At 42.9% G+C, this 25267-nt stretch overlaps 3 protein-coding genes across 3 annotated transcripts in view; 2 read left to right on the forward strand and 1 right to left on the reverse strand.

The window, feature by feature from the left end:
* LOC126565732 (uncharacterized) overlaps window positions 1–25267 on the forward strand; it is a 578093-nt gene that overhangs the window by 144123 nt on the left and 408703 nt on the right. The window lies entirely within an intron of this gene.
* The window catches only part of LOC126557323 (transcription factor IIIB 90 kDa subunit), a 525788-nt gene that overhangs the window by 96107 nt on the left and 404414 nt on the right, over window positions 1–25267 (reverse strand). The gene's annotated exons all lie outside the window — the stretch shown is intronic.
* On the forward strand, window positions 16619–23428 carry LOC126559628 (uncharacterized). The gene is made up of 9 exons (XM_050215797.1): window positions 16619–16924; window positions 16992–17669; window positions 17743–19490; window positions 19550–20542; window positions 20603–20772; window positions 20833–20914; window positions 20983–21228; window positions 21292–21843; window positions 21915–23428. Exons 1-9 carry the CDS (start codon window positions 16666–16668, stop codon window positions 23412–23414), a joined length of 6228 nt encoding a protein of 2075 aa, XP_050071754.1. The 5' UTR covers window positions 16619–16665; the 3' UTR covers window positions 23415–23428.

The raw sequence follows: 25267 nt of genomic DNA on the forward strand, positions 1-25267 counted from the left end.
TCCCTGCTGGAAAACTCAAACCCGTAGGAATCCGTTTATCATCAATCGCAACCCGGCATTAAAAAGTTGTAATAAAAATTTTAATGCTCATTTTTATTGTTCTCGATTTTATGCTATGGGTGACCTCTTTCACCGCCTGAAGTTGGGGCTGCTTTCATACTGTTTAACCCCACCATCACCACCTCTTCTTCTGGTTTGTAGCTCTCTTCCAAGGCGTTTTCAAGAACTGCCCAGTTTTTCGTGTCTCGAACGCGGCTGCCATCTTGTCGAAAACCATCTTTTGTTATTATTAGACGAACTTTGGCTCAGCAGCTACCGTGTGCGCGCGCCATTAGAAAGGCAACGCATGTTTTGTTTGTTTTTTACGACGTTAATTTGCATGATAGCGGGAGCTAGGGGAAAATTAAAAGGCGCTGAACGACAACAGGCGCCTTTCGTTTACATTTCTTTTATGCGCCGGAGTTGCGGATTTTGAAAGATTTCTTAGCTTTCCGATCGCGTGATCGGTAGGGAGTTGTTTCGTTGCTTTTCAGATGAAAATTAATGGCTGCACGGAAATGCTAGGATCAGTATCTGCTTTTCATTGGTTTATTGTTTAGGCGTAATGGCGCAGTGGAATGTTTCCTACATTCCACATATTTTGGGAGCATTTTATCAAGTAATGTTGAAGTAAATTTGGTGGTTTACTGGAAGCTTTAAGGTTTTTCCTTTGAATTATTTTCAATCAAACTATAATACATTTCCCAGAAGTAAAACATTAATTTTAAACCCTTTCATCATATGCTATCTACCGCTAAATTTGTTTGCCAAAATAGTAGGACGAATTGCTAAAATCGGAGCTCATAGATCCATGCCAAATCGTTACAATCATTTTGGGATATCACACCTAAAGCATTTTTGCATCATCTTCAGTTCCAATTACGACGATGATACCGTACGATAGCTTTACATTATCAGGACCATTTTAAAGGTTAGAAGCAACTTCTTCCTTCGAGCCTTCTTCCAATTTCTAGCCACATTGCAACGGGTAAGCCAATACTATCTGGATGCATCTCTAGTCTTCCTTAGTACTTCCATACCAAGAACGATCGCACCAACCACGAGTAGGAATGAGTTGATTTGCATACAAATTTGCAAAGTACGTATGAAAATTGCAGTTCCGTGTGTGTCTGCATATTTGTCCATTCGTTTTGCTAGTGTTGAATATTTATTAAACAATTAATTTAAAATCAAAAGATACGCTTGAAGCCATGGGTTCAGGCTTTCCAATTGTCCAGCTGAAAATGGTTAACGAGGCATTGCAGTCAGTACCCAAAAATCTTGCTCAATTCACACCGGAGGACTGGTGGCAAAACCGAATGCACACTAGCACAGGAGCTAAACATCGGCTGAGTCGATATTGTAGTCGACGTCATCGTAACGGTTGCTGTGCTGTTCCAGCTACACAGCCAGGTTGGAAGGAAAATGGAAATATCCGTACAGATTCCCGTGGCTTTATGGGATACACAAACACACGCACCTCACCGCAACTGAAACGATGGCCAGAATCTCGCATAATAAATCTCAATATGCATATTTTAGTGAGATTTATTTGTTTCTAGATTTCTAGCACACGTAAACAAAATGGCTCATGAATTATTTGCCATGTGTGTATGTGTGTATATGTTTAAATTATTAATTATTATTTCTTTCCACTGCGGCTATGTTTCTGGGTGCTCGCATTCCACGTTTTCGCACTTGCATACTCGGTGGCTTCTTGCCAAAATGGTAACATCCACCCAGTGGTACCTTCATCCACTCGTGGCCAGCCCAATAAGAATCATCAGCATCATTGGAACAGGCTTTTTCCCACTCCGGGAAGGGAAGAGGGATGGATTCGTATCGGATAATGTTATGCCTCAATTGTACAGTTCACTCGGAAGCAAAAGGAAACTCCTGGTGTCAACCGTGTAATAGATCTGATAACCCGGAACGTTCTTATCGGGGTTTGGAATTTTGGAATATTCATGTAAACGGTGATAGATAGGGGTTGTTAGAGATACGCTGTGTGGCAAAAGTTATACTACTGCTGGTGTCACAATTTAAAACCACTACCCTGATTAATTTGAAAATTAGTCACTTCGCTGCCATTCGCATTAATCACTCTCAAAGCTTAGTCTCTTTATGTAAAAATGTAATAATATTGGAAACCTTTCTAACCATCTAACCACCTAGAAAAAAAATGTCTCTATTAAACACATTCCATACCTCAAGCCGTCATAATATAAGTGTCAAATTAATGGCTTCTCCATCATGTGCGTCAAAAGCAGTGGCACGGAATTGCTGTTGAATACATAATGACATACATGGTTATTTCTTACACACGTTAGTAGACGGTCGGCACAAGGATAAACGCATGCCATTGTGTGCGAGTGCTGCATTAGTGATTAGTTTCGCGATCGTGGACCACCCCCGTTGCTTACATGTGTGGCCAGAAGAGAGATTTTATTCGTAATGGACGTATATTTATGTATATTTTTATTATAATCAATGTATTCATAAAGATTAATAATTAAACATTATTTTCTGCATAATTAAGAAACATAGAAGAAAAAATAAATATTAGGAACAAAATCTGCCGTATAATAGCAATCTTTTTGACCATAAACACACAAGAAATCTTTTCACATTGCGCTAAACAAAACTGCATTCGCTTCGTGCAACCTGCAGCCCGCAAGGTGTGTATGGGTCGTTTCAACCCACTGCGAACATTCTACTTTTATTTTATGGATAGCATATGCACTTTTTCCCTGCATTTGCCGTGGGTGAAATACGGCAGTATGCAGAAAAATGGTAGAAGAAAAAAGGACAGAAAACTGTGCTTTTCATTACATATTTCATGTGTGTACCCATGACGTCGTCACCCGCACTCTTCACCCCCCACAAACACACGCACACACCCACATGCATCGTCCCACCAACTTCACCTTGCCATCGGTGTGTTCGCGCGTAAAAGGTGCAAAAAATGGGTTTTGGATGCAAAACTGCAACGATAATGGAACCCACTACTCCCCACTGCTGCTTTTTTTTTTTTTTTTTGGAACGGCCAGGTGCATTAGGTTCCCGTTTCTTCCTGGATTTCCTAATCTAACCCTTTTTTAGTCGTCTACCACCGGCCACCATCCGAACCTATCGTGTAGCAGTAGTAGCAGACGAGTAGAAGCCACGGCCTCACGCCACACGTACATGTATAACGATGAAAAGATACAGCGATACAGGCAGGGTTGTTGAGTGGGGCTGGGTGCTATTGCAGGGTGCATTTGAGCACCGAAAAGAAATGCAGTCAGTGGTGCAAGTTCACCATCACGCCATTTGCTGCGCCGCAATCGGTGCTAGTGTTTACTACACTGCCAGCAAGCAACTTGCTGCACGTACGCGAAACGATCGTCATCGTCATCGTCATCGCCGCGAAATGATCGCAATGGTTTGAAGAAACGCAAACTCGGCGAGCTCTAAAATGTTGCAAATGCATTGCACCTTTTTGCAAGCGAGAAAAGCGACAAAAATGCCAACTCCCCATGCTCGGTTGCATTTTGCTGATTCGATTCGCAGCGTCGAGCATGGTTGGGGAGGAGAGACTTTACTTTTTTTGTGTGCTGCTGCTGCTCCCGGTGCTTTGCGAATGATGTAACCCTTACGAATGTAGCCACCGATGAACCGGGGGGCCTGGTGGTGAACGCTTGACAAAATTCGCCAGAACGAACCGGACGAATGGCGGACCTTGTTGCGGAAGGTAGGCACGCAGCATTCTGCAACGGCATCGAGCGTTGATGGGATTTTTGATAGGAACGCGGTTATGTTGGTGCAAAAGTGCTGATGAAAATCGAGGCAATGCGAGACGGAACGCGCGCGCGTGATACGGGAGGAACGCTGGTGCCGGTCAGGGTGCCGGTTTGAATAAGCCAGAGCAGACTACTAAGGCCGAGCCGGGCCAAATCGGAAAAAAAGGAAATCGGAGGGCATAAGCCAACCAAGAAGAAAAGCAGCATAAAAATTGGTATTGCAACATATCTCTACACACACACACACAGCGAGAAGAAGAAGAAAAAATGCCACACGAGTGTACGAGAGCAAAGCCGAAGGTAAGCAAAAACAAGAGAAGAAAATCAACACCAGCAGCAACTACGGGCACAGCAGCAGCAGGAACACCATCAGGCAGCAGCATGCGAGAAAAGGCGAAAAGAAAAGAACCGCATATTAATCAGATAACATAATGTGCAAACATGTTTTACATGTTATCAGCTCGTTAGATTAAAACACATATTATAGAAATACAAATACAGTAAAGTGTGGACATCTCTGCACTTCCTTCCATGCTGTATTTACCATACCTTTGCATGGGGTTTGGCGTGGTACGTGTGTGCGTTTGTACGTATCTACGTATGTCCGTTGCAATTTTCTGCTTTATCCTTGCATTTATAGCTCAAACTATCGCTTTTCTTTTTTTTATTTCAAAATTAACTATCAAAGGATTGGTTATTCAGTTTTCCGGTTATTATGGGAAACACAAATGTTTGTGCTAATTCTATCGATTTTGATTATTTATGTTTGGTGATCTCACGCTTAAAAGTTTTATACTTTGAATTGTTTTAACCATTGTTCCTGGTCATGTTTGATAAACAGTGAAAATTAAAGAACTTTTTTATGATAATTATCCTAAAATCTTCGAAGTACAGCACATTCCAAGGACAAAAATGGTCTTCCAGATATGTTTAAGCTTTTTTAGGTCTTGTCGATGATAAAAAGAATTTAAAACATTTACTCGTCGAAACCGGATTGTCAGTCCTCAAAACTAATGGTTTTATGATAAGAATATCCTATTGTAAACTGCAAGTTTTCCTTCGTTTATTTGCATTAGAAACTCAAGAAACATTCTACAATAATATTGCAACCATATGCTAAGGACCCTTATGGAAACTATCAAACACAATGGCTATGGCTGCCGTGGAAAAAAATCAATTTTGTTTAACTCCTGCTGAGTCAATGATATCAGTTACCATTCCCTCTTGGACACAGCATGATTGTAAAAGCCCCTCCAACAGAATTTTTGTTCAACAAAAATCATTTGGTCGCCGAAAAGGTCAGTGGCAAGTGATTTTGTTTGACGCCTCGCCTCTCGACACAACGGTATTTTTAACAAACAGCCGTGGACGCTGCTATTTTGATTGGTAGTCACAGTTATGTAGAATAGTATTTTTCTTGTATTTGATATTTTTCATTTTAAATGAATTCATGAATTCAAATTCATTATTTTTCAGATTCACTTATCAAATGATCGAAATTTTACTACGATATAACCACACAATTAATCAATGATTTCTCCGTATGTTCCTGCTATAGTGGAATGGTCTCACTACACTGTTTGGTAGTATCCAGCAAGAGTCCAGATCATCAGATGAAGACATCCATAGTACGATCTATGCTCTCACTGCTTCAAATCAATCGATGAAGACGTTATATTTTGTCTGTATTTAAAATATGTAGTACAAAAGATTATGAATGCATGGTTAAATTGTTAAAACATTAAGCTATCGTATGAAAAACGTTTAAAATCGTCTAAATTGTTGATGTTTCAAACAAGTGACACACATTTTTTTATGGAGAGTTAAATGTCTTGTTTCAGATTGGGATGTAAAGTGCAATTATTATACATTCCAAAATTCGGCTGTTTAGTTTTATTGAATCCTCAATTTATCATTGCTAGTTCACCATCTTTGAAATACCGATGCACCATTATTTCTCAATAGATTTAGATTGATCAAGTGTAAATAATTGACAAGAAATGGCTCATTCAAAGCATGAATCTTCCTCACACTTACTTTGAACTTCCCTCTCATTTTTAATTTAATTCCAACTCCTCTCACATAGTTTCCCATCACCCCATCGCTAAGACAAACGTTAATTTCCCGCTACAAAAAACGCAAAACTCATGCTCAACCCGTAGCTAACAAAATAACCAACATTAACCTAATACGAATCCATCATCCTGTTAACTATCCATCCCAATTGGGGTTGGTTTTTGTGCCGATGAACCTCGCCGTCACACACACGCTCGTCACCCTCGGCCTCAATGTTATTTTTATGTTTTTTTTTTTGTCGGGGTGACTTTTGAATTTTTAAGCACCTATTTACCACCACCACCGCATCCCAAGGGGTGCGCGAAAACGGTAGTTGGTAAAATCACTGCTAACCGATTATGACGCTACGCGCTGATATGCGTGTGAGTTTTTCCTGCTTTACTGGTCGGTGTCGGTCGCGGAAAAAGGCTCGTCAAGTTTAGCGGTGTATGAAAAACTGCAACCGGACAGCTTCCTTGTGTTGTATTCTCGCTTCTCGCTTTCTCTAATGCTTGCCCATTGAACCCTTGAACTTTTTGCCCAAAAGATTCAACAACAGCAACACGAGTACCAATACGGAATCGTCCTTGTTTACCGGTAACGGGGACGAGGGGAACGCTCGCACACACTCACACTCCGACACACATCTAGAAGAAATTGATAAACGCTCTGCCGTGGATTTGTCTCACACTGCTCACAGAGTACGGAACACGGACCCTCGATGTGTATCTAAGGCGGGAAAAAGAAACCCCCGGATTCCCAATTCCCCCTGGTACACGCTTTTCCGACAGGGCCGCGTACGCTTACTACCGACGGGATCATAAATCTTCTTCCCCTAAGCGACTAGGGTCCTTTTGCTAGAAGTTCCAGTCATTCGACGGCCTCTAGTCGGCCTCCTCAGCATCCTTCATTGGCACCATGGTGTGGATAAATAACCTAAACACTCCCACGAGGATATTCGAAACATATGTAAAATAAATCCGATTTTGATGTGGTGCGCGACCATGCGAAGGGAAAGGAGCTCGCAGGGAAAGAACGGGCGAGACTGCTGCCTTCGTTGATGACTTTCCGGTTTCGATGACACGGATTCCGAAATCGCCCTCGATTTTTGGCTGAATGGAACTTCATCGGTCGTAGCGGCAGCAGCACAAGTGACTGGTAAGTTGCTTCCTATTGTGCAAATAAACCAGCGCCACGTGACTCCACACTGTCCCGATGCTGACACAGACGCTTGATGATGAGTAGCTTGTATGTGTTTTTTTTTTGTGTTGTTGTTGGCCTTTTGCATCTTCCGTTGCTCATCTTGTGATTTAGACGAGCTGCTGTGTGCGTGTGTGTGTGCTCTATATCGATCTTGAAAGGCTGCGGTACGCATTAATGCGCGGTATTAGTGGAAATTAGCGGGACGAAGCAGTTCACGGGCATCGGATGGATATGAAACTCGCAATCGTCCATCGTAATCCTGTTTATTGCGCACCGTAGATTTATGAAGCGCTTTCTATGGGAAAATGGTCAAAGCTTAGGGTGCATAAAATGTACGATCGGCAGGCATGGCAGGACAAGAAACAACAACCTGGCAACAAAATCTAAAACCTGGGCCGGCCGTTGTACTCGGAGCAGTAACTTCTTGGAAAGATAAACCCCTACGAATGACTTTTCATTGTTTGCTCTTTTACCTAAATCAAAAGCGAATAGGGACAACCGTTCCCGTTCGCACCGGCGTATAATTAGCAGCGAACATTATCAGATAATTATGGTTAATCCTTGAAAAAAAAAAAACTGTACTTTTTTTAAAGTAAACTTTATTTTCATTTCTCGGTCGGTCATCGGTGCCAAAAATCCCCACCCACTCAAGCTTGTGGTTGGTGGTGGATTGTCATTTCCGAATGCATTTTTAACCATTCGCATAAAATATGACCCACGAACAATGAAAGTAAGTGCCGGACAAAGTTTCCTAACGCGACCAAACTGAATCCCTTGAAGGGTTTTCTACGTATTTTGCTCTTTTTTGTCTTGTTTTTTTCCCCCTGCCATTGAAGAGGAACATCGAGCAGGTTGATGATTCTCCACACCATTTGGAGTTTTCACCCAGAGTGGGAGGTTTTGAATTCCTTCGGCAGGAATGAAGCATACGGGAAAGGCGAAGGATGGGTGAGTTTTAAAACCGTTACAGGCCTCCCAATGGGGTGGTTTGGGTTGTTTTTTTTTTATTATTGCAAAACGGAGCATAGATAAAAAGAATAATTTTCCGTACTTTTAATTTTTATTACACCTCTGATAGCCATTTAACGAGCAGCAAAAATCATGTGGATTTCGCTCGTTACGCGTGGGTCTCTGTGGTGTGTCCACGCCGCGTTCGGTGTTCACCTTATTCGTTAATTTAATATCTTTGCACACGGCTGTTTTTGCACCAGCATATGAAAAGTTCCTCATTGAATTAATAAATTAATCATAACTGGTTTTTTGAAAATTTAAAGCTTGAATTGTAAATTGTACAGAAAATGTTAAACCTTTTACGAAGAAGGAGGTTTAAAACTAAAGCCTAAAATGACACCCGACAGTGGACCTTTTCGTGCTACCCTTGTTCAACATCAATACGGTTCATTATTCATGCTGCCTGCAGGATAAATGTGCGGCAATGAGTCCCCGTTGGCTCATCTTCAAATGGGTTAATTAAACGAGTGATTAAGAAGAATGTCAAAAGCAGAAAAAAAAGATGCGGTAACCCATTACGGGCAATAATATGCGCCAAAATGATACATCTTTTTGCTTCTTTCTTATCGTACGGGAAACGTTCGCCTGCCCGTTCCATCGGTGTAAGCGCAGTTCATTTGGCCCATCCGCGGGATAAAATTGCTTACAGTTTGACCTGTTATGGTCTCGTTTGTGGGTATGTTACCCGGTATGGGGCTGCACAATCAATGAGCAATAAAATTTATTTATTGGACAGCTAATTGAGGTAGAATTTGTCTGGAAGGAGTGGCTTGGGCGAATTTACTTACCAAACCGAATTTATTTTGTTAAATATATTTTTTTTTTATTTATATCATTTTTTCAATATGGCATATTTTACTGAACATATTATAACAATAAAAAGTTGTGTGTGTTTAGCTTTCCACCCAAATCGCATGAAAATATAAGTCTTATTGAATGGGAAAAAGAAGCAAACAGTTTTTCCACTGTGACGTCTTCTGACCTTGACGTACCGTCACAAAACCGAACATCAATCTTGATCAAACAAGCATCAAGCTTGAGCAAGACAGTCCTTCTCGAGGCCATTCAAGCGAGTGCAACACGCTTCTTGCTTTTGGTTTTTTTCGTTGGTTTATTTGCGGGAAAACTTGAACGAAACGATGCGGGGATAATAATCACGAACGTAACGAGATCCCAAAAACTCCGCCTCTATTATTCGATGATCTTGCGTTCGTTATCTGTAAACGAGGCGCGCTTGTGCGATTTATTTATTTTGCAGCACATTTTGCTTCAATGGTTTCGTGATTGAAACCAATCATCAATCGCTCATACCCAATGGCAGGAAGAAAGGGAAGAACATTTTACAAACGAAGCAAGCCACATGCTGGATCTAATATTACAAGCAAAAAGTTTAAATATTGTGTCCAATAATTGGGCAGCGAGCTTACTTCTCAATACTGATAAGTCGGTGTAAACAACACAAAAAAGGGATCCCTTCAAGTAAAGTTGACCGTTTCCCTTAACTGACCTTTTTTTGCACTCCATAACCAAAAAAACCGAGTATGCCAACTTGCCTCGTGGGAATCAGGATATGCATATGCTTTAACACAACAGCAACCATCGAACAAGCTGGCCGATCTTCGACCGCCTCAACCGAGTGTCGATTGCAGTTCAATGGTCGTTTTATTGGGTTCGATAACGTTGCTCTTCTTTTTGCTCGCCTGCAAACGGAACAACAAATTCACACTGTTCACCCAATCGAAGGCGCATAATCGAAGGGAGGCAAGACACACCGACATGCGTTTGCGGATACTTCACCCTCAGTGCCGCGATGAACCGTTCCGGGGCCGCCACATAATGGCAGTGTACAAGATTTTGCATTATTTTAGTGCTCCGTGCACCAGTTCGTCCTGTCGTCGTCGTCCCAACCCGACAAGGGTTCGTTTGGACGGATGTTGCCTTAACGATGGGGGCGGAACCATATCGTGTTGTGAGACTGGAGCAGCGCTGAGCAGAACTTCAGCGCCCCCAGGGAAGGGATGCAGCGAGATTCAGAGATGATGGGGTGGAACCGGGCTGTTTTCAAGCTTTTTTCGGTACGGAAAGTGGGAAAAGTAGCGTCCCAGAAGCGTAGTCTCCCGGCCGTTGGTCCGTGCTGCTCGCCCATAGCCCATAGTGTCGAGGAACGTGGAAGTTTTGTGCTGGTTGCATCTGGCCATTTGCCTTCCGCTCCTTCCAAACCTTCCCTTTTTCTTCTCCTGTGTTGTGGGCGTTGCTCGGATCGACAAAAGGCGAAGTTGGGCTAAATTGTTATTATTTTTATTGCTTCTTAAGACAAAGTGTTGTCTCACGATTTTGCAGCACAAGCACACCGGAGAGAGTGTGGAGCACTGAACCGTTGGAGGAACATATTTCATACAAACACTTTAGCAGGTATGAAAATTCTCCCGTTGCTGCGCGGTTACTTGCACGCTGTTCGCCTCCTAGTGCTTGGTCCACAATCCGCAAATCGTTAGCGGACAGCTTGTTGTTCGATATTGTTTTTTTTTTTATTTTTCTGTTATGTTTTTAATCTCTCCCAGGCTTCCCTCACCAAAAAGGAACTTCAGTTTAGAGGCTTCATCGTCACCGTGGGAGAGGCGTGCGGGGATTATAAATCCTTTCGCTTGACGATCGCCGATCCCGACCGTGAGACGTCTTTTTCGCACCGATCCACCGGCCGGTAAGCGATCTTTTTTCGCGCCAATCTGTCGTTCGCACCAGGCAACCAAGCAACATAAATGTTGGCCCATTTGCCCACAGTGTCTCGAGCGCGAACTTAATCACCTGGCCAACCCCCAAAATAAGGGTAGATGATGCCGTTTGCGTCGAGCTCCTTTTCTCCCTATGCAACAACATGCAAAAACATACTCACACACGTATAACCAGTCCAATAGTCGATTATGGGTTCGTTCGATCGAATACTCTCTCCCTCCCTTTCTTGGGGGCTATTATTTTGTTCTTTTTTTTTGCAAACTTTGTTATAAATTTTCCTTTTCCTGCCAGCCGTAGGTGAACGTCGGTTCAGCACAAAGTGAAGTATATGGGCAGCCGTATGGTACATTTTCGCTGCATAGCGAAAGTAAGCGGACCGGGGAAATTTTAGTTGATCAACTTGTAAATGGAAAAATATTAAAAGGCCGCGATTAAAGACGTAATGGCTTGTACATGATTCTTGTTAAGGAAAGTGATTATATGCGAGAGAAGCGTAAACATGGCAAATGGCTTTGTGGTTTACCATCGCTGGAAGCGAGTTTACAGGCAAAGGTTAAAGATTTATTTCGGAGAAGGCATTGTAAAGCTTGTTTTTTTATTTATAGGACGGCCAGGCTTGTAAAGCTTGTTATGATGGTTGAAAATCTTATTTTTTACATTAAATTTAATGTTAGCGTCAAATCTCTACGCAATCAAATAGAGCCACATTCTAGTAATTTCAAGTTGGCTGTAATTAAGACTAAACAATGCAACTACTGATATCAATTAGTATAGTAAGCCCTTAGATGGCCAGCTTAGCCTTGCAGGCCGTTTAACCAAGAAGCAGAAGGAAAAGTGGTGTATAATAAAGAATAAATTTTGAATTTATAATATGACATTTAAAGCAAAAATGGTTCAACGATTCAGTATGGTCATTGTTTGTTTAAGCTCCAAGAATATTTTTATTCATTTCCATTTAAAATTAATTATGACGGTGCAATGCTGTTTCGTCAACACCGCTTGTGATGACTAAGTTATATGAACAAAATGATAAGGCATTTCCTCTATATTTTTTAACCTTATCCCGGGCATACTCGTTTAGCTCAAAGAAGATAATAGACAGAAAATTGGTTGCAAGTATTTTGAAATAACTTGTACTTCTTGAAAATTGTAGTACAGAACAATGCGACAGCAGCGCCGGTCTAGAAACGGCATGAGCGGAGCTCAAATCCCATTCGGACCATCCCCTCGTAGTGAGGACTGACTATCCAACTACGTGGTATCGGCAAGTCTAGTAATCAATTTGATGGGCGGCGCGACCTTAATAGAACAAGAAGACAAGAATAAGTTATGGGTAACATTAAGACAAGTATGCAAAAAATGGCAGCCCAAGACCTCTTCAGAATTTAGAATTAAAGAAGAAAAAGATGGCTTATAGGCTTAAGTACAAAATATTCGCCAAAACCATATAAAAGACATCAAACAAACAAAAAATCCCTTTTAGAATATTTTCCTGGTAAGCGAATATGATAAAGAAACAACTAGTTATGAATGGAATGTAGAGGGAATGGATATCAAAAACCAGTTAGATTACAAATTTGAAGATGGAAGAACTCATCACTTATACGTAAAGTTCTTCTGAAAGAATGTATGTTTGTTTCAATTTGAGAACTTTATTCGACATTTAGGTAGAATCCTGTACAATTTTCCCAATAGCAATAATACCACTGCAAGTCCCATTCCAACTCGTTCCAATTATGCAAAATTGTACATCGACGATAACAACACATCACTAGATAAGATCGCTATTAGCACGTTCGTTATCATTCTTCCAATTGTCACTCATTGCTGCACCATCTCGATATGCAGCAACGCATATCTACCGTGCCTGATGCATTAGACACCTTAATTGAATACGTTTTGGGACTTTGCACGAACCAGTCTGACAAAACGAAACATCTCCGCGAACAAAAAGGCAAAACAAAACTGCATCAATCCCACCCGACAAGCTCGACATTCGATTGCTTCAGCTCGATTAGGTTCGGTTCGTTTATGGATAGTCGCAACCATGGTCGAGTGGAGCAGCAGCCCTCGAGCGCAACAGCTCTACTTTCGATCACAACATTATGATGATGTACCTTGAAATTAAATAATTACTTACAATCCATCCCTTTTTGCCGGTGACCGAACAGAACAACCAGCACATGGATGCATGCTCGGGCGAAGCAAGACGCGTACAAGACGTGCTGAATCAATATCGATATTTCAAGCTACATTATCGATGCTTCATTTTCGCCTTGGGCAGGTGAAACGCACCGCGATGAGGAGGGCGGCGGTGGTGGTGGCGTCGGTGTGTGCAGGATGCTGTGTGCGAGACAAGGCACAATCATGGTAGGATATTTTCATTTTGCTGTGTGCCTTTTTTTGATTTTATTACTGTACACCTCCCACCGGAGGGCATCCTGGCAAGCAAGCAAGCAACGATAAAAGCGGTACCGAGCTCGGCTCAACAACATCAACTGCAACCCACTGGGTTCGGTCCGGGCTGGGACATGCATATGGCATCGTTCCAACGAGGTCTCGCCGCATTGACCGTGCTGGGACAGAGAAATGCGTTTTCCATTTTGTCTGGCTGCCCATTTTCATCTTCCACGCGGGTGTGCATGCACGCGGCGGTCAGTGCCAGAGTCGCGAAGGCCGTCGTACTGACGCGAGGACCAGAACGACCTCGAGCCAACCAGCGCAATGCATCAGCGTAATGATGTTGCATTATTATTCTGCTTCAGCTGGTGCGTTCCACTCGCTGTCTTCCATCTTTTCGGCATTCCGGTATTGGTGGCGAGGGAACTGGGTGCACTGGGTATCGGCTGGGGCATCGGTTCTAAAGCGGAAGGTGTTCTTGTTTTTTGTTTTTTCTTGGCAGACTCTCTCTAGCACAGTACGTTTAGCTGGGAGATTTGATTCTTGCACGCTTTTCTTCATCGTTCAGCAGCAGCAGGAACCATTTATGTGTGTTACCTTTCCTTTTTTTCGCCAATCGCCACTTGCCATTTAATGCAACAACACGACAGCATGCACAAGCGCGCGCGCGCTCTCGTTTTGCATTATGCTTGGGGTTTGAGTGGAACCATTACCGGTGTCGTTTGGCTGTTTGTATCGTTCGTGGCTGATCTTATGTTCTGTTCGGTTGTCGGTTCTAGCAACGGGCTTGAACCGGTATTTGATCAATCATAAAAATCACGATGTATTTCTTTAGAGTAAAGTAAACTCTCCATTATGCAAAGAGAAATCAGCTACAGAACGATAATTTTAAGACAAAATAATCTGCTCATAAGCAAATCATAATTGATGAGCGTAGCAACTCCAAATTGTACCTCCCTCAAGCGTATCCACACGATTATTAAACGACGTGATAAATTTGGTCGTGCGATATTTCCTGCGATCGACGAGGCTGGAAAAAGTTCACACGGATTTGACCGATCGCAGCATTAATTGCTTGACCTTTGAGCACCATGCCACGCTCGCCCGATAGCCCCTTCGGCTAGTCGATTGGCTCATAAATTATGAACCGCGATATGCTGTAACGTTTTGGGAGTTTGCTGTAGCAACGGATCCGTTTCGTCGCTGCTGCTAGGCGGATTCTGCGATCATACGATCTCGTGGGGTGTTACGATTGTAAACGAGGTTTCACTTCCCTCATCCCTTTGTATGGTCTTGTTTAAAGCATTGCATTTGTGTTGTATGAGGCTGTACTGTTCATGTCCGGGTACTTCCGCCTTTCGTTTGTGTATTTCACTTTGGTTGAACCGATTCTACGGCACTCTTTAGTAATTGGATGGTGCTGTGCTCTACCAAGTATTGTGATCCTAGTAGACATGCTATTTTTGGAATGGTTAGCGATTGATTAATGAAAAATCATATCTTTTATCACAGCAGGTTCAAAGCGGAAATGGACTTACTTTTCATGTTTATCAATTATTTTGGAATATTTTAACGAGGTCTTGTACAAAATTCACTAAAAGCTGCTCTTGCTCTTCTACCCAAACAACAACAGCTAGTCGGTCGTGGACGATTACCTCCGCATGTCCTAATTGTGACAAATGAAGCAGTGAGCGGAGTTGGAATCGGAACAAAATGCGTCTCGTAGACTAATTAGGCCACACACATTGTCTGTATTTATCCTAAAGACGTCGCGCGACAAACGTCGGAATTTTTGTTTCCGTTGCATTTTTCTTTTCCTCTTCAACATATGCTGGAACCCATTCCCGGGGGGGCTGCGCAGCATACAGTTGTCAAGTGGTGAATGAAACGGCCGTTATGTTGACAAACTTAAATGGTGCCGAAAATTTTAATTATGCTTAATCGCTGTCACTTGGCTGGTTGGCTGACAATTTAATTTGAGTGTGAAGTACAGACGGCGATCCGTTTCTTTCAAGACGTTCTGCTTCTGTAGGATAGTTTCATAAGGGGTGTAGGAGCTATTGAAGCTATGAAAGTATGGAAAACTATAATGCCAGATAGGTGTATCTAGTTATATTGTTTATAATATTTACATGGATTGCAATATCGGTAAGATACAAGCCCCTTGGCTAAATTGCTATTATTGCCTAAATTGCCTCCCATAGGCAGAATCGTCTTTGAAGTTCTATAAATAATTCAAGTCTCCTTCCTTCTTTCAAGTTCGATCGTTTATTGATATTTTGTTCCTGCAACTATGCCAAAAGAGCCTTAAGTGTTGCTGTTGCACATCTTACAGAACTCGTAATGGAATAGGCGTCTCCATTATTGCTCTGGATTACACAAGATGTAATACAAAAATATTTTGCAATATTTTGGCGGTAGCGGAATATGACTATCACACGGTCTGGCAGCAGCGGGTATCGAATCCCGTTAGTCCACCATACGCAAGAATCCAGCTAAGGGTAAAGTTATAATCAAGTTGACGAAACCAAAAAAGAGACTGAACAGATGCACGTATTAGGGTTTTTACTTTCCTACTACGTGGTATCAGGTAGTTTATATAAGTAAATCGCTGGCTGACATGAATTAGCAGGTTATTAGGCCAATACGAAGAAGAAGCCAAAAAGACAAGGTAAGATCTTTTGAAGTTGCAGAGCCGTAAAAGAAGAGATGATAGTTTTTTTTTTATATTTTTTCATATTCTTCTAAGGCTGTACATTCATGGCTCTTGGTCTTGGCTTGCAGTTACTGGCTTCGATTCAACACCCGAACTAGCTATATTACGAAAGTCGCATCTACCACTTCGATCACAAAGCATTTTTTGTAATTAAATGAAAAAAAAAAACCATGTTGGATTCCAGTAACGCTAATTATTTATTTCAACACATACATCTCAACCTTAAACTCCAAAAATCGTAAAACTTTTCTTCATCGTTTCATATATTTGAATTCATTTGGTTTTTCACGCGTGGTTCTTATGAGGGTTACAATTTCTTCGCTGGTTAAGTGCTGTTTAAAGGCTAATTCGATATTATTTTATCATCTCTTTTTAACGATTCTGTGTACATGTGATGCAGTAGGTTGGTTATAAAACTAAAGTTTGATTTTTGCTTATTGAATTGTGATTCCTTTTAACCTCATAATGGAAAAATAAAGCAGTACAGCCGATTATTACACATTACGCTCCACACGGATGATTAATCCGCTCGCCAACAAATATTTACTTTCCAACCCTAACTAACCCTGCATTCGTAACCACCCCTGGCAGTCGCAAACAACCGAAACGTCAGGTTCTGCAAAGTGCTGTCAAACGTCAAAATATTGAGGCACTGTCAAATAGTCGTGCTTTAAAAAAAAAAAAACAAAAGACTTTTCTTGTTCCTTCGGCACGAAAAATTATTTAATGGCTTCGCTAAAAGATTGGGATGTGCTTCGCCTATCGACACTGATAACGAATGTGAACACAAAGCTATCGGCCAGCGTTCGAATCGACAAGGAGTATCAGCTGCTGTGTCTCGTGCGCCAGAATGATCAGATACTGTTCCGGTACATAGATCGTCACGGCGAAGTACACCTGATGCTGCTATGTTGGTTCGCCGAGAATCAGAAAAAAATACAGGACGTGTGCTTCGATAATGCTGGTAGCCGTTTGTTAGTGTTTTGTAAGTATTAATGTACTGTCTATCGAAGGAAAATTGATGTAATGTCTACACTTTTCTTTGCGTGCAGGTTATGACAACACGCTGCACATTGTGCCAGCGCTTGCAATTTGTGATAAATCGTACGAAGATGGCAAACGTGCTCCGGAGATTACCTCCTTCATTGTCCCGTTCATTGGACCACATGAGTGTCCGAATCCCCAAACCTGTCCCAACAATTCGCACAACAATCATCCACAGACGGGGGGTTCATCACACCGGTCGTCAGTTGCTTCGGAAGTCAGCCTTAAGGGTACGGGGACCAGCGGCGGTAGTCCATCGTCAGAACCGAATGTCATATTTGACGCACCGACTATCAAAAAGTCCAGCTCAACCTACACGACGCACAAAATCGATGAAATCTTTTCGCTCAACACCATCTACCGGAAGTTGTTTCTGGAGCAGCTAGAAAGGGCACGGGCGGAAGAGAATGCAAATCGCAGCATATCGGCCACCGGAACCGACACACCGATTGCGATGCAAACTATCGAAGATTTCTTTGCCGATGGATGTCAGCTAAAGGAAAGTGTGGCCGGGGAGGGTGTGTCAAAATCATCCACCCCGCAGGAAACGTTCTCCATAAGCTCTAGTTTGGGGTCAACGGTCTCGTTATCTTGTCCATATCCTACTTGCTGCAGCTGGTGGAAAACGCTGGCGAATGAGCCGCGAGCTATTTTAGGTTATTCGGATGGGTCAATATGTGTTGTAGGTAGGTTTAACGGAGTGAGGGAGCTTTAAAATTGAATCGTGAACGGAAAAATTATCTTTTTTCTCATTTGCAGGCCTAATGCCCAATTGCTCCTTTCTTGGCGATACAAACTGCGAGCGAGGATCGATCGAGAAGCTGATCATTTGCCAGGATAACAGCATGGAAACGATCAGCCTGATGATAAACACCTCTACCAAAGAGCAATGGAAACTGCTGCTGGAGCAGAAATCCATCAAGTACACTTTCCCGGGCGTCATCACTCCGACCTCAGTGCAGGATTTAAAATCGGAGCTGCTGAAATCGTTATCATCAGACGGCACCGAAAGTGAGGGTCGTTCCGTACCGATAGAGGACTGGCAAATAGTGCTATCACTACCAAAAGATGGTGAATCATCCGTTGGAAATCAGCAACGTCAACCTCTTTCAAGTACGCAGCAAAACAACGAAGGAGATAGCAACGATTCAAGTCCCAACAGCTCCGAACCACCCTCAGGTGATGATTTCGAAAAGGTGGAAAATGAATCGGAAGGGAACGACAAGACAGGTCAGCAACAAGGCGCACTGCCAAAGCTGTTTCCGGCGGCCAAAGCACGGCTACTGTCCTTACGTGATCTTGGCGCAAAGAAGATTGGCACACTGAAGCTTAAACTATCGGAAAGTCGTATTCGTGCGAAGGAACGCGAAAAGTACAAGGAACAGGCAGCTAATCTGGCGGTGATGGAACTGCCTGGGATGTATCCGGAAATTCTTACCACTCCAGCCGGTCCGTACTTTGTGGTGCAGTATTTAGATGGGAAGTATTTGCTCAGTGCACTCCATTCCTATTCGGACACGCTGTCGGTGCACAGTATGGACATAAGCTTGATACCACTGCACATCTACAAGCTGCCGAAGCAGTGCCATACGACCTTGCTGACTAAGAATGTGCTGTACGTGCTACACAGTCTGTCGGCAGACGAACCCGTAGATAGTCCACCGGAAGGACCAACGGACTCCAAATTGGATGCTAATAACTCGACCGATGAAACTAGCAGCAGTTTAACTGATACTGGTGCTCCGAATACAGTGAGTGTGGTCAGTTGCAAGATTGCGTCGATGAAGATGGGTGACGATTGTGATTTCAACGAGCATTCTCTGTTGGGCGAGTTCCACTTTCCGGACGAACGTGTGATCGATATTCATCGTGTGTCCGCTCCTTCTGGGCATAAAACCGAAGTTGCATCCGATACCGACGCAGTCCAACAGCCTAACGTGTCGAACACGAACACCGAGACGAACGAAGGACGTTCAATTTTTCAAAAGTCGGCCGTCTCGAACTATCTGCGAATTCAGCGCGGATTGCGTATGGAGCGTAAACTAGACATATCGGAACAGCAGGTGATGGCGGAAGAATTTCCAACCATCGAGTTTGATCAAGCGCTGATTGTAACCGATCGCAATTTGTACTCGGTTGAGCTGGCGGACAATGGGAAGAATCTGTTCCTGAACCTCGCCCACAAGTGTATTTGGGCAGCGTGTGAAGATTTCTGTGCTACGTTCGGTCTCCCGTTGGCGAGCTGTATCGAGTACGCTGGGGATGTTTTGCTGCGTAGGAAACGGATCTCGGAAGCGCTGATGACGTACAACGTGGCTCGACTTTCTCCAATGAAGACGGCACTAAAGCTGGCACTTGCCAACGAAAGCAAAGCACTGATGAAACTGTCCGCTATGGCGCTACGCAATACGCACATCATTACCAGCCAGTTTCTAATGCACGACGTTATGCGGCAGCTGGTCGATGAGGCACATCTCGGGAATGTTGTGTATGATTCTTTGATGAATGTAAGTTTTTGGTTTTGCGTTACTTGATGCAACAAACTGACTTGTCTTTTTCCTTTTAGCTAAATTCTCGCACAACTCTCAAGCCCATTAACACCGGCGCCCAGTGTAGTGACTTTTCCTACGACAGCGACGACGTTATGCTGGATGTACAGATTTCACCCTCGGATCAGTTTCATCTCTCAAATTTGATGTTTTTAACGCTTTGCGAGCGCTGTACGGCGGACAAGAACTACATCCCGTTATGGAATTATATTGTAACGAATAGCAAATATCATACGAGCTTAGCCTGCATTATGCTTGCCCACGGTAAGCTCTACTCAACGGCTGTTCTGCTTGCGATGACGCGCGGAACCTGTTTGGATGTGTTCAGCTGTCTCGTCGGCACCTGGGAGCAAACTATCGCCGAAACGCCGGCAGCCACACCGGCCGAAACCAACGCGTTTGTGTACAATCTGTCGAACGAGCTATTTATGGAGTGTCTAATCTATCTGCAAGACTATACGATCAACTACTTCCAGCTGATCCGCAAATATCTCGACGTGTTCGATATCAACGTGCTGGAACGCTTGATCCACCAGCTAAACCCATTTCATCCCGTCTTTCGTCCACTGATGCATCGACTGTCGAACCACGAAAGCACGGCGAGGGAACCTTCCGGACGTCATTTGCTATTTTTCTGCAAAGCATTGATCGAAACGTTCCTGGCCGTATCGATACGTGCGCAGCAGCTAAAAATGCACTGCGAGGGATCGTTCCTGAATGCGCTGAAGCACGTACGGGTACATCATGAGGAGCGTGCGATCGAGATGCGCTTGACACGCTTTTCTCCGATCGCTACTGGGTTCTTTCATGGGGCAGCCGTTGTTAACCATGCGGCTTACATTTGGGGCTCGAATGGCGTTAACTGTGCGCTGAGTCGTACCGCGCTGCAGGGAGATGCGATTGGACCAAATGGACAACCGCCGGCGCTTAGCTTCTTGCGTCAGATCGAGCTTGATGTGTTAGCTGTTCAGTGTGGAAGACTGCATACTCTTTTTCTCACAAGCAATGGGGTAAGTTTGGGGAATGAGGATTCCGTTTCTGGATTAACTAATTTTGTCATTCATTTCTAGCTGTATTCGATGGGAGCGAACAATCTGGGACAGCTCGGAATTGGGAATCATGTTATAAACGCGCTACAACCAATGCTTGTAAAGACGCTGGACGGCAAAAGCATAACCCATTTTGCAGCCGGACAGTATCATAATGCGGTTGTGGCGAATGGATTGCTGTACACTTGGGGGTAAGTAAGAAAATGTTCAGTTTTATGGCTGTTTAAGTAATACTTTACAATTCTACACAGTTGGGGCGTGTTTGGACAGCTAGGCCACGGCACGGTAAATGATTGCAACAAACCAAAGATTGTGGAATTTTTCCGGAACAAGGTATTTCCATTTTAATCAATCTTTTTCAAGCAGTTCCCGTTCATTCTAACCATCTATTTTATTTTCAGAAAATTCTACAAATTGCTCTAGGCCATGCTCATACGATGGTACTGTGCCGTGGCCACCAGGAAACACGTAGCAGCCTTTACGTTTTCGGTTCCAATCACTACGGTCAGTTGGGTTTGGGACAGGAAGATCCATTCGGTGTAACCGTCGACACACGCAATGGAAAATCATTCTTGATATCGTTAGTACCACGCAAAGTAATGCTCGAAGAAGAAGTATCCGTTATCAACACAAAGCTGTTCGTGAATGTAAGCAAATATTGAAATTTCTTTAAACAAGAAGAGACAAATTAATGATCCTTATACTTACAGCTCGTTTTGACCACTACAAACAAACTGTACACATGGGGATCTTCACCACAAGCTTTACGTTTAGCGACGCAAGCAAGAAAGCGTGCAAAATCTTCCAACCACAGCAAGAGTGGTGGTAGCTACTCAAAATTCAGCTCCATTCTCAGATCGTCATCGAAATTGCATGAAACGGAATCATCATCCAGCGAGTCGGAATTGTCCTCGACGGAAAGCAAAGCACAACAACCGGCCGAAGATGAAACATCAAGCAAGGAAACCGAATCTAAGACAACGGAAGAATCGAGCAAAAATCAGGAATCGGAAGTGATGGAAGAATCAACGAACACTGCCGTTGATCAGTCGGATGAAGACGTTGTTGCAGGACAATCAGAAGCCAGTATTACAATTCCGGAGATAAAGATAACTGATGATAGTCCGGCTAGTAGTGAAAAGCTCCTTGCGACAAATGAAACGGACGATAAGCCGACTGCCGCCAACAATGGAGAAGAAGCAATGGAGCATCTATTCCCATCGTTTGTCGACACTTCGCTGGTGGAAGGAAGAATTGTAAAGGTAAGGATCGTTAAAATGTGCGATAAAAAGGTCCAAAAAGGAGTTTTTAAATACATTCTTGTATGTTACAGATTTCGAGTGGATTGTATCATTTTGCGATCGTAACCGAGGACGGTTCCATTTACACCTGGGGCAAAAACATCGAACGTCAGCTTGGTCGCGAAGGTGGTCGCAATGAGGTACTGTTACCGACCCGGCTCGAAATGGTAGACAACGTGAAGCACGTAGAGTGTGGTGCCGACTTTACCCTCATCATGACGAAAGAGCATATTGTAAAGGCTTGGGGTAACAACAATATGGGCCAATGCGCCAAAGAGATCAATCTCGATCGTACCGGAATACCGGGCAAGTTGGTACGGTTGCCGATTTCGAACCGTGTCGTCCGAATTCCAGATAGTTCGCAGTTCATTGAAGCTCCGTACGAGGTGAAGCTGCCGACAAACGATGGACTCGGCTACGACGAGTCGCTACGCTTCCTGAAATCAATGCCAAAGTTCAGGCGTTCGTTTGTGATAAAGAGTGCGCTGGAGAAGCAAATTAGCAATAATATTTCGACAATAAGCTCCAGCTTGAACGATGTCAGCAATGCCGAGGTGGATGATGTGGTCGGTGAGTTGCCGGATTCGCTGGGCGAGGGACGATTGTTACAACAACAGCACGCTAACAGTACGATGTCTTCGCTGCAATCGGTGTCATACGCTACGTCGCCGACATCGCTGGCGTTGGACGATGAGGAGGACGATGAGGAAGATGATGAGGATGAGGAAGATGACGGCGAGGTAAATGAAGAATGCGACGGTAGAAGGTCAAATGGAGTGACGGACCGTTCAATGGATACGTCACGTCTGTTCAACGAACGCCATTTGTTAGGGAACGATTTTATCCACTACTGCCTGTACATCTTTCACGGACTGTACAGTCAAGACGATGTCTTGGAGTTGACCAAACGTGGCTCCGAGTATCATATCCGCATGTTGATGCTGAACTACGACTACGTGGAGGCGTTCCGAATGATACTGGAGATGCTCTCGTCTTCGCTGTCGTCGTCCGCTTCAGCAGCGACAATTGCCTGCCAAACGCAAAACATGGTTAAAATCTTCGAGTACTTCACGAAAGACTCCAACATTATACCGATGGAGATGGGTAACATCAAGTACTTTATCTACGAACTGTTCATGTTCTTCGTACGGCACAATTTAAATGTAAACGTGCTGGAAGAATTCTTTCTCCGCAATCTCGACTGCTACCTGGTGCAGCTAGCATCCGTACTGTACTTTAACAATCTGAACAATCTGCTAACATCCGCGCGTGTATCGACGACCGGTGGAACATCCGCGATCGATACGGAGGTACTTGCGCTGGAGCGTAAACTGCTGGACAAGTTTAATAACAACAACGGCAATCCATTACTTACCGGGGAACTGTTTGGACAAGTGAGAACATCTGCTGGTGGTAGCGGTCAGGTGATGCGTAAGCTCGAAAATACTGATACAATTTGCAAGGCACTCAGCACCACGTTTAATGTGACCGTGTGCCAGAAGTTGCTGGAACATTTTGACCGCTTTAAATGACTAAACGTGTTTGGTGTCGGTGAGATAGGGCAGGATGGTCAAGAAAGGGCACGCTAAATGTGATATAGCTTGTGCACTTGTAAACCGATGGCTTTCGCTTGTTTGGGGGCGCACTGATCGTACTGGACGATAAGTGAAATATCTTTTTTTAACTTATTGGACAGATTTTTTAATATCAAATTCAAAGAACACGATGCAGCAAAATCAATGTTTAAACAAGAATAGTACCCAGTAGAATAAAAAATATTCTTTGATATTAGTTTGTGATAGGAAAGGACATTTTATGCTCAATTATGATTTGTAAGCATTCCTCCCTTCAGGGCCAGCTTTGGGCAGCTAAAGGGCGGAAAGGAAGGCGTTGTAACGTTTTTTTTTTTTATGACGAGTTTAAAGGCAATCATTTTTACCCCATTATCAACAACAAAAGAATCTTTATACGAAGAAGGTACACGAGTGCCACAGAGTGCCACAGATAACTGTAGAGTATATAGCTCAGTGTACGCACAATGATAATCTTAGAAGAGTGCCCGAGGACTCTGACTGTTCTGTATTCCTACTATGATTACGGTGGCCTATTATGGTACTTTAATAAGCAATTTTTCGCATCGCCACTCTGGCAAACTGTCTTTTATTCAACTTTGTCTACAACTTTATAAGACGATATTTATCAAACTGTGCTGTAGTAAGTGTGTACGTTTGAGCTGTTTCATTTTGTACGTGTGTCAGTTTGTGTACGAGTCGAGTGGTTGTATTTTTGCAATAATTTAAAAAAAAACTTTATTACAATATGATCTTGTCCCACCAAATGTAATTGAAGATGGATTATGAGTTAATTTTAATTTTTACTCTACATTGACTGCGTTTGTGTGTTCAATTATCAATATCTTGTCGATGGATGAACGCGGATCAAACAATGGCGTTGCGCCAACATAATTAACCAGTTAAGATAACTCGAATGCAATCAGTCAAGCTTTGTAGTTACTCGACCAACAACATAGGAGAAAAAAAGCAAAGCTTCTGCCTCGTGTTGCAGTAATTATTATTCTGCCATATTATTTCAGCGTTTCAACGCACAATCTGATTAGTTTCGTTTGATGTGTGACGCCATGATGGATGATTAAGCATGAGTTGAAGTGTAATTAAGAGCCACCCACTCACACAAATATACAGTTTTATTGCTATTCCTCTTAACGCTTTACAGTTGACCAAAACAAGCAACGAGCAAAACAGCAGCGTTTCATTATAATCGAATCTTATGTTAATAATTATTTATCAAAAGCAACTGTAATCAACAGTAGATAAGCACATTAGTCCAGCTTTGGCAAAGCAGGAGACACTATTTATGAACGTAAATGGTGCAGTTTTTGCGACTGTTCCGAGTGTAGCCAATCATTCATCAGTGCCGTCGCTCTTGATGTTTTGATTAAGGATTGGAGGTTTTGATTGCAAAAAAAGCAAAACCCATCTCATAATTAAGTACTTTCGATGCGCGCAATGCGGTATGATTACGGAACTCCAAGACTCTTTCATCATTGCGAAGAAGTGCTCTGTATGTAGCACTTGTTTCGCGCATAGCCTTACTGCAGGGAACGGTTGAAAATGTGACACATAATGTGTGTGTATTTTATTTTTCTTATTTTGAATTTAATTACATCACAAAAGACGATTATTTAAATTAATGTTAAACACTATTCTAACGATTACGATTTCGATAGGCGGGCCAACCATTTGTGCAGACTTCAGTTATTCTAGTCCATCAGTTTTATTTATAAGATACTTTCATTTGGTTCAAATGCTGTACCGCTTCGATGGTGAGAGATCCACAGTTATAGTTACTAGAGTAGATTGCAATA

The sequence above is a fragment of the Anopheles maculipalpis genome, chromosome 2RL (genome assembly GCF_943734695.1).
Source record: "Anopheles maculipalpis chromosome 2RL, idAnoMacuDA_375_x, whole genome shotgun sequence".
In the NCBI taxonomy this organism is placed as follows: domain Eukaryota; kingdom Metazoa; phylum Arthropoda; class Insecta; order Diptera; family Culicidae; genus Anopheles; species Anopheles maculipalpis.